This window comes from Salmo trutta, chromosome 1 (assembly GCF_901001165.1).
Source record: "Salmo trutta chromosome 1, fSalTru1.1, whole genome shotgun sequence".
Lineage (NCBI taxonomy): Eukaryota > Metazoa > Chordata > Actinopteri > Salmoniformes > Salmonidae > Salmo > Salmo trutta.
The window spans coordinates 11,298,575-11,309,568 of NC_042957.1; the positions used below are offsets into that span (position 1 = coordinate 11,298,575).

The 10,994-nt window shown below is 42.8% G+C and overlaps 1 protein-coding gene across 1 annotated transcript; it reads right to left on the bottom strand.

The window, feature by feature from the left end:
- Window positions 1-1,203: 1,203 nt before the first annotated feature.
- On the bottom strand, window positions 1,204-10,377 carry LOC115160936 (cysteine-rich protein 2). The gene is made up of 8 exons (XM_029711538.1): window positions 10,173-10,377; window positions 7,136-7,230; window positions 5,951-6,008; window positions 5,653-5,781; window positions 5,458-5,526; window positions 5,099-5,193; window positions 2,187-2,244; window positions 1,204-2,046 (listed from the first exon to the last, which is right to left on the bottom strand). Exons 1-8 carry the CDS (start codon window positions 10,213-10,215, stop codon window positions 1,970-1,972), a joined length of 624 nt encoding a protein of 207 aa, XP_029567398.1. The 5' UTR covers window positions 10,216-10,377; the 3' UTR covers window positions 1,204-1,969.
- Window positions 10,378-10,994: the final 617 nt, after the last annotated feature.

The following is a 10,994-nucleotide window of genomic DNA, read 5'->3' on the forward strand; positions in this document are numbered from 1 at the left end:
TTTCCTTATGGCAAGATGCTCCATCATGCTGGAAAAGGCATTGTTCGTCACCAAACTGTTCCTGGATGGTTGGGAGAAGTTGCTCTCGGAGGATGTGTTGGTACCAATCTTTATTCATGGCTGTGTTCTTAGGCAAAATGATGAGTGAGCCCACTCCCTTGGCTGAGAAGCAACCCCACACATGAATGGTCTCAGGATGCTTTACTGTTGGCATGACACAGGACTGATGGTAGCGCTCACCTTGTCTTCTCAGGACAAGCTTTTTTCCGGATGCAACAATTAATCGGAAAGGGGATTCATCAGAGACAATGACTTTACCCCAGTCCTCAGCAGTCCAATCCCTGTACCTTTTGCAGAATATCAGTCTGATGTTTTTCCTGGAGAGAAGTGGCTTCTTTGCTGCCCTTCTTGACACCAAGCCATCCTCCAAAAGTCTTCGACTCACTGTGCGTGCAGATGCACTCACACCTGCCTGCTGCCATTCCTGAGCAAGCTCTGTACTGGTGGAGCCCCGATCCCGCAGCTGAATCAACTTTAGGACACGGTCCTGGCGCTTGCTGGATTTTCTTGGGTGCCCTGAAGCCTTCTTCGCAACAATTGAACCGTTCTCCTTGAAGTTTTTGATGATCCGATAAATGGTTGATTTAGGTGCAATCTTACTGGCAGCAATATCCTTGCCTGTGAAGCCCTTTTTGTGCAAAGCAATGATGACGGCAAGTGTTTCCTTGCAGGTAACCATGATTGACAGAGGAAGAACAATGATTCCAAGCACCACCCTCCTTTTGAAGCTTCCAGTCTGTTATTCGAACTCAATCAGCATGACAGAGTGATCTCCAGCCTTGTCCTTGTCAACACTCACACCTGTGTTAACGAGAGAATCACTGACATGATGTCAGCTGGTCCTTTTGTGGCAGGGCTGAAATGCAGTGGAAATGTATTTTTGGGATTCAGTTCATTTGCATGGCAAAGAGGGACTTTGCAATTCATCTGATCACTCTTCATAACATTCTGGAGTATATGCAAATTGCCATGATACAAACTGAGGCAGCAGACTTTGTGAAAATTTATATTTGTGCCATTCTCAAAACTTTTGGCCACGACTGTACACTGTAATTAGACTGTAGCTACCAATATGTAATACATTCACAGCTTCCTGTATAGTAAAACCCTTACATATTTCGCCAAATAAGACACAAAACAACCTTTCATGTTCTCACAATTTTATTGTAGAAAACCTCTGATGACCACTGTTCTTCTCAGTAACACACATTTGGTACTCAAAGACCCAAAGTACAAAACATATTCAATCACCAACAACAATAAGCTAATACTAATGCACATTCCTAGTAGGCGTATGTTCTATCTATCTACTCTGTCTCTATACTGCAGGGTGAAAATAGGCCCATAGCGGATAGCTTGGAAATCAACATGGCCGTTGTGTCTGCCATGTCATTACAGGTGCACAGACAAATTACATTGTTTTTAGGGAATGACAAACAGTAGGCCTACCACCCCCAAATCTTCCCCTATAGGTCTGTGCTGTATTGTGTAGAGTCAAACCATATGGCGACTTATCATTTAATAAACAGTGTACTGTACATCTTACACACAACTGTTCATTTGACACGAACAACGAGGTAGGGGACACCCATGACCCTACTGTGTATTTCACTGGGAGAAGCTAGATGGGAGAAGGGAGAAGCTATAAAGATGACATTTCGTATACAAAATGGAGGTATAAATAATGTAGAAATACAACAGAACATTCTAAATATCCATCTCGTGAGTTAGGCCTACACTATGTATTATTTGACATGTGTTTTTTTTCGAACAGTAGTCGAACGTGAAGGCAGAGGTTGGAAATACAGATAAGGTGAGTCTATCTATGACTGGGGTTAGTAACAAGGCCAGGGTAAGGGAGGCAATGTTGAAGAGGTCTGGGTGGGGGTGGAGGTGGGTATGGGTAAACTCAAGGCTGGGCCTCAGTCTCTGCCTCAGTGCTGGGTTCATTGTAGATGTAGCTTCCTACACCTCCAGTGTTCACCCCTGGAATGGGACAATAGAAAGACGTCAGAATATGGTGATATACAGTATATGAAATATCATAATCATTGTAAACCATAGCAATAAGGCGTTTTATCTTTCGTGTGGTTAAGAGGAAGAAAGTTTTGAGTGAGTGAGCCTACCTTTGGGCCCAAACAGGGTGGCGTAGCACGGTTTGTGGCAGTAGGCCTGCCCATCATGCTGTAACAGAATGGAATGAATAAATGTACTGTACTGAGACAGATACAGATACCTTTAAAGCTGTGGCAGGAACTATCTATGGCCACAAAAATACTATATATAAACTCAGCAAAAAAAGAAACGTCCCCTTTTCAGGATCCTGTCTTTCAAAGAGAATTCGTGAAAATCCAAATAACTTCACAGATCTTCATTGTAAACAAGTTAAACACTGTTTCCCATGCTTGTTCAATGAACCATGAACAATTAATGAACATGCACCTGTGGAACGTTCGTTAAGACACTAACATCTTACAGATGGTAGGCAATTAAGGTCACAGTTATGAAAACTTAGGACACTAAAGAGGCCATTCTACTGACTCTGAAAAACTCCAAAAGAAAGATGCCCAGGGTCCCTGCTCCTCTGCACAAACGTGCCTTAGGCATGCTGCAAGGAGGCATGAGGACTGCAGATGTGGCCAGGGCAATAAATGGCAAGGTTCGTACTGTGAGACACCTAAGACAGCACTACAGGGAGACAGGACGGACAGCTGATCGTCCTTGCAGTGGCAGACCTCGTGTAACAACACCTGCACAGGATCGGTACATCCGAACATCACACCTGCGGGACAGGTACAGGATGGAACAACAACTGCCCGAGTTACACCAGGAACGCACAATCCCTCCATCAGTGCTCAGACTGTCCGCAATAGGCTGAGAGGCTGGACTGGGGGCTTGTATGCCTGTTGTAAGGCAGGTCCTCACCAGACATCACCGGGAACAACGTCGCCTATGGGCACAAACCCACCATCGCTGGACCAGACAGGACTGGCAAAAAGTGCTCTTCACTGACGAGTCGCGGTTTTGTCTCACCAGGGGTGATGTTCGGATTCGCATTTATCATCGAAGGAATAAGCGTTACACCGAGGCCTGTACTCTGGAGCGGGATCGATTTGGAGGTGGAAGGTCCGTCATGGTTTGGGGCGGTGTGTCACAGCATCATCGGACTGAGCTTGTTGTCATTGCAGGCAATCTCAACGCTGTGCGTTACAGGGAAGACATCCTCCTCCCTCATGTGGTACCCTTCCTGCAGGCTCATCCTGACATAACCCTCCAGCATGACAATGCCACCAGTCATATTGCTCGTTCTGTGCGTGATTTCCTGCAAGACAGGAATGTCAGTGTTCTGCCGTGTCCAGCGAAGAGCCCGCATCTCATTCCCATTGAGCAGGTCTGGGACCTGTTGGATTGGAGGGTGAGGGCTAGGGCCATTCCCCCCATAAATATCCGGGAACTTGCAGGTGCCTTGGTGGAAGAGTGGGGTAACATCTCACAGCAAGAACTGGCAAACCTGGTGCAGTCCATGAGGAAGAGATGCACTGCAGTACTTAATGCAGCTGGTGGCCACACCAGATAACTGACTGTTACTTTTGATTTTGACCCCCCCTCCTTTGTTCAGGGACACATTATTCCATTTCTGTTAGTCACATGTCTGTGGAACTTGTTCAGTTTATGTCTCAGTTGTTGAATCTTCTTATGTTCATACAAATATTTTCGGATTTTAAGTTTGCTGAAAATAAACGCAGTTGACAGTGAGAGGACACTTCTTTTTTTGCTGAGTTTATATCTATGGCCATATAAATACTATATATATATCTATGGCTATAGAAATACTGTATCTATCTATGGCCATAGAAATACTGTATCTATCTATGGCCGTAGAAGTAGAACTACCGCACTACACTACATTTGCACTGCAATATATACACAGTGTAGTATAGTGTATATGCACTGTAGTATATTCCATTGTAAATGGTACAGTCTCAGTATATTTCACTGTAAATGATACAGTCTCTGTATATTCCATTGTAAATTGTACAGTCTCAGTATATTCCACTGTAAATGATACAGTGTCAGTATATTCCACTGTAAATGGTACAGTCTCTGTATATTCCACTGTAAATGGTACAGTGTCAGTATATCCCACTGTAAATGGTACAGTCTCAGTATATTTCACTGTAAATGATACAGTCTCAGTATATTCCATTGTAAATTGTACAGTCTCAGTATATTCCACTGTAAATGATACAGTGTCAGTATATTCCACTGTAAATGGTACAGTCTCTGTATATTCCACTGTAAATGGTACAGTGTCAGTATATCCCACTGTAAATGGTACAGTCTCAGTATATTTCACTGTAAATGATACAGTCTCAGTATATTCCATTGTAAATTGTACAGTCTCAGTATATTCCACTGTAAATGGTACAGTCTCTGTATATTCCACTGTAAATGGTACAGTGTCAGTATATCCCACTGTAAATGGTACAGTCTCAGTATATTTCACTGTAAATGATACAGTCTCTGTATATTCCACTGTAAATGGTACAGTCTCTGTATATTCCACTGTAAATGGTACAGTCTCTGTATATTCCACTGTAAATGGTACAGTGTCAGTATATTCTCAGTATATTCTCAGTATATTCTCAGCACATTTTCAACTATCATTTAGAATCTACTCTTCTATCATGTGTAATTGTTCTATGTTTATTGTATTTATATTACATATACTGTATGTAGATTGTGTAGATTATGTGTAAATTCCTTTTTCTACATTCTGTCTGTATATTTTGTATATTGCTAGCAGCACCACTTCATGTCAAATTCTGTGTATGTGAAAATGTACTTGGTGAAAAAAGGTGAATCTGACTCTGATTCCCATTCAAGTCAATGTTACTGTATGTGAAGGGTGGCCCAGCAGCCGTTGTCTAACTGTATTTCTATGGCTCTGCTTCCTGGAATCTGTCTCATTTCCCCCCTCCCCACATCCCCCTCTCCATCCAACACACCCCCCTCCCCCCAATTTTCTGTCTGTCACCTCTGCGTGACTGCCTGGGGCCAGGGTCTTGCTGCATCTCTCACAGCGCAGACAGGGTCTATGCCAGTCCTTCCCCAGGGACGTCACCTTCTCAGCTGCACAAACACACACACACACACACACACACACACACACACACACACACACACACACACACACACATACACATACACATAACACACACACACACACACAAATGTCAGACATATCACCATGGAAACAACGTTCCTCCACCTCACCATATTCCCCTGGACACCCACTCACAGAGGATGTGAGTGGGAGGATGTGAGTTTGTGTCCACACACACATTAGCACATAAGAGCTCCAATATGGCATGGGCAATAACATAACACACGTACCGAAATACACTGTCTTGCTGCACCTTGGACATTTACTGGGTTCTCCAGAGAAAGTTGAGAAGCTTGCGGCTGTGTCAAAAAGAGATTGAGAAGAAGAGGCTTGTTACAGCCAGTGGTGAAAATACACTGTTACCTTCATACGGGATATAATAACACGACAGCAGATCTGTTACTCTTTTCTTTCATGTTGCTTACCCTTCACTGGGCCTCTGGCATGAGCTTTCTTCTCCTCAGGTTTGGCCTCTGTTTCCGTGGAAACGCTGGCAGGGGTATCATTGACAGGAGCCTCGTAGACATAAGAGCCAGCACCTCCGATATTCACACCTACAGAGAGAAATGCTTAATTCAGTCAACATACAAACACATTGATCATAGTTTCCTTTTATAAGTCTCCCTGCAAACGCATACTTTAGGCCTATCTTATAGGCTTACTGTAAGCACATAAAGCACACATAACTAAATAATGGATGGCTATAAAGTTAATGCATTGCACCTTTTGGTCCAAAGAGGGCAGCATAGCATGGCTTGTGGCAGTACGGAGTTCCATCATGCTGTGAACAGAGGGAAAGACAATGAGCAGAAGAAGTATCTGGGAACAAACACACTTCTTTTCACATTTATTTAACAAATTCTTATTTTCAATGACAGCCAAGGAACAGTGGGTTAACTGTCTGTTCAGGGGCAGAATTACATATTTGTACCTTGGGAATTTGAACTTGCAAGCTTTCGGTTACTAGTCCAACGCTCCAACCACTAGGCTACCCTGCCGCCCCATGGATCTTGGTATAACTTGAAGTAAAAATGCCACTATAACATATTGACGTCCACTCTAGCATTGAATGCTACATGACTGACTTGAGTTTAAAACAGCCGGTGTAGCTTTAGAGGGATCTTTGGATATGTGAAACAAGCAACAGAAATGAGAGGAAACCAATGGATTTTAGATGCACTGCACACTACACATGATAGCACCCCACTCTTTAGTAGCCTACTGTACCCTAAATGAACTATAGAAGAATCCTCTCTGTTCGTAACTGGCCTAGGTCCCTGTATAGTACTGTACAGTACCTATATTGATGAACAGGCTCCGTCAGAATACTCTCTCAGAATGCCGATACTCTCCTCGTGAGACCTTAACCCTCCATAACCTTCCCAGAGATCTATGGGAACAGAGCCAAAATGTCCTCTTAGTTACTCCTCTCTATTGTACACAACACTCCCTGCAGTTTCTGACTGTTTCTGTGTGAAAAAATGTAGAAACCTTTTTGGAAGCCAAAAGGGTTCTACCTGGAACCAAAAAGGGTTATTCAAAGGGTTCTACCTGGAACCAAAAAGGGTTATTCAAAGGGTTCTCCGTTGGAGTCAGCCAAAGAACCCTTTTCAGTTCTATTTTATTTTGTATTTTTTTTATTTAACCTTTATTTAGCTAAGGAAGTCAGTTAAGAACAAATTCTTATTTACAATGACCGCCTACCCCGGCCAAACCCTAATCCGAATGACGCTGGGCCAATTGTAAACCGCCCTATGGGACACCCAATCACGGCCGGTTGTGATACAGCCTGGAATCGAACCAGGGTCTGTAGTGACGCCTCTAGCGCTGAGATGCAGTGCGCCACTCGGGAGCCCACTCTAGATAGCACCTATTTTTCTATGAGTGTAAGCTACTGAATCCTCTTACCTCAGCATGGCCCCCTGGGTTCAGGGTCTTGTTACAACGCTCACATTTCAGACAGAACTTGTGCCAGTCTTTCCCCAGAGACGTCACCTTCTCCGCTGTGTGGGGGAGGGAGGGGGGGGGGGGGGACTGGTTACATTACTGTACAGGAAACTGACATTTGTAGTTGAATTTACCCATTTAGAGGGACATGTCAATTCAGTATAAGATGCTATAGAGTGAGCTGCTTCAGTAGAAAGGGTTCTTCATGGAACCTAAAATGGTTCTACCAGGAACCAAAAGGGTTCTACCTGCAACCAAAAAGGGTTCAAAAGGTTCTCCTATGGGGACAGCCGAAGAATCCTTTAAGGTTCTAGATAACACCTTTCATTCTAAGAGTGTTGGTCAATACAGTATACAGAAATGTAGTGAAGATAAGGCTGTTATCTCTAACCTCAGATATCCCATCCTCTTTAGATTGGCGACCTGTCACTAATGCAAGACACAGTTAAGTGGGAGGCAGTGAGCACTTTGTGCTGTCCCTGCAGGGTGTTTTCGCTCACTCACTCCCTCTCTCTCACTCTCTCTGTCCGTCTGTCTTTCTCTCACTCTCTCCGTCTGTCTCTTCCTGCCCTTCCAGTCTCTCTCTCTCTCTCTCTCTCTCTCTCTCGTTCTCTCGTTCTCTCCCTCTACTTTTTATAGCTGCACAAGCATAGCACGCACGCACACACACACACACACACACACAGGGTAAGAGTGAGTAAGCAAGAAAGAGATAAAGACAGGGTGAGGAAGTGAGAGGAGGCTGTGGGGGGTTGTTCATTCTAAATAATTAAGGTTGATTAAGGGTATTTTGTTTGCCCTCTGGTACAATATGTGATTATGTCTCTTCCTGTATCTGTTGATGAGATCCATCCAGTGTAGGAGCAGGACTCTATGGCTGAATCACAAATGACACACTATTCCCTATGTAGTGCACTACTTTTGACCATGGCACAGGTAGGGCTCTGGTCAAAAGTAGTGCACTACATAGGGAATAGGGTGTTAATTGGGACAGCCCAGAACTCTGACAGTCAGAGAGGAGTGAGGATTATTATTAACAGTAGCTTTCAAGGACAGCAATGGGCAACACTAAATTACCCACAAAGTCAGTACACTTTCAGAGATATGGGTGATGACTATTATGCAATGACCCAGATTACAATGTTAAAATGAGAGAGGAGAACTCATGGGGCCTGAATCAAAGACTGGGAGTTACATAACATACATCATCTGAACTCCTGAGGCAGAGGGACACTGACAGAATATGAGGTATTTCATAATGAGAGTGGGAGTAGACTGAGAGAAGTAAACACTGTAGATATAGCAGCACTCAAGGATACCATCAAGCAGACAGGGACTAAAGGAACTAGGAACCTAAGGGGGGCAGTGTGTAAATAATGGGAACAAACAAATAGAGACTGATAAGCTACAAAATATGGCTCTGAGGGAAAATTCCATAAGTGAAAGTACTAAGATGCTTAGTTTTCAATGTCTCATACAGCGAGCAGATTTCAAGTAAAAGGCTACCAGGTATTTATTCAGTCGTTCATTACCAGATGGAAAACCCAAACCATTGCCCATTTGGGGACTAATTAGGCAAAAGAAACAGATGCTTCAAGATGAGTGAAAAGTGTTGCAGGTTTCCAGAAGTTTCATTCTGACACACTGCCACTGACTATCATTCACGAAAAATAAAGAACCTCAGAAGCAAGTACCATCTGCTTACTGTTTTTAATTTATGAATTAACAAAAAATGAGTCTAATATAGTCTAAGAAGAACTATCAAAACTATTTCTTTATTTAGTTTTTTACTATGGTGTATAGGGGCTTCCTATGACAGGGAAGTGGGATAAAAATGTACAATACTGGATTGAATCATGTACAGTATGTTTCAGTTTCAACATAGACCAACAGGTCTGGATCGAACATATGAATGAACATGTTGAATCTGCTCTTATTTTAGAGTGTCTCACACTTTACACGCATGCTCTGTCATTTTAAGGGTGTGGTTTGGCCGGCCGGCTCGCGCGCGGCTCCACTCCATTTCATTCTTTGGGAGGTTGGGAGCTGTCCATGCCAGGTAGTGCTGAAATGGGAATCCTATTGTTCTCCAGAGATAGATCAGGGCAAAATCGATCCATCACACATATGCTACGAATTAATAATGTATATGCAAGGTATAGGGCAAATCTATCTGCGCAGCAACATTAATAGCCTATACCTTATTAATTGCATTAGCTCAATCTCTTTATTGTGCCACGCAGCTAGGCTAAAGGCTATCTCAAATCTTTTAAAACTACGAACACATTCCCTGAATAGGCCTACTGTAAACAGGCTATCGGTTAAGGATAAGAGATTGCTTTTAGATCCACCTAATAGCCATCAATGGGATAGTCTGCTTATGTCACTAATCTGGGGACAGATGTTTTCACTTTATATCCCTCCAAAAACCCAACTGGTCAGCTGCAGGTAAGTGGTGTGCGCACGGAAACCCTTACGCACCGCTGGCGTTTTATTGGACTGATATGACCGATGTATAGCCACGAGCTACATGAGGTCATACAGTAGGTTTCCCATATGACCTCATGAAATAATAAATGATCACACCTGCAAGGACATGGCTTTGGTTTGTCAATCAACACAAAGACTGCATAAGCACATGTAGACTATACCACATAGAACGTCTGAAGTCATTTACAGTCAGCAACCAGGCATAATTGGTTTAGTCTATATAGGAACGCCAGGCTGACCAATACTTATAGTAAATAGCCTAATACTGGTTCATTCTTATACAATATATCAAAGGCAGTACAACTGCTTATTAGGCCTACCCCCAATCGATAGGCTAATATGCATACGGTATAATTATAACATTACAACATTTGGCTCAGATTTTAGACAAAATAACGGTGACTACAATAGTCATTACATAGCGGACTCGGGGTGTGGGGGTCGTACATAAAACACATGGGAGGATAGCATGGAAGGATATGCATGATCATATGAAAAATGCACTTACCAAAATAAACTGTCTTGTCGCATTTAGGACATTTCGATGCCATGTTAATTGTATTCTGGACTAATGCCCCCTTGAGAATATTATATCCTTTTTTCTTTTTAATTCAGCAATTTGAATCGTCTAGCTTTTATTGATGGGAAAGTGGAAATAGCAGACCGCAGCCTCCCTTACATTACTCTGCGAAATTTACATAGCCCCTCCTTTACCATGACGTTGTGCTGCTGATTCTGGCCCCATCCCAATACTGTTTATTGCTCCCTTGGCCACTGCACCGCAGACTTGAACCTAGTCTACAAGGACAGGCATTTCATTTAACATAAATGTTCATTTAAACTAAATAATGCCTAGTAGCAGTAGTATATCTGTGCTTATTTGTATTTGCGAGCTAATTTTAAATGTGACAGCAGGCTTAGGTTTACAGTGAATTAGTTCAATGAGAGTCAATGTAATCACTTGTATGTCAGGTGTCCCTATATTTGAAGTGTGAGAGTTCCCCTCTCACACTTCATCTTTCAACAGACATGTTTGTTTCCACTTTGTGTGGTTGTTAGGATACGCTCCTCTACCTCCGTGCTACTCAGACGGAATGTTAAGTGATGTTCTTACAATTCCCTAGAATATTGAGTTGAGGGGAAAGATTAATACATTTTCGAAAAATTCAGAAGTTCAGCTAAGGCTATTAGACATGACCAATGAGACAAGCCTCATAAGAGGACTTTAGTCAAACTCATTATTCACAACGATTCATCATTCTTACTCTTGATTCGATTCCAAGAGAAATAGCCTTCCATTAAAATCCCACTAATGCATGCTCTATTTTTA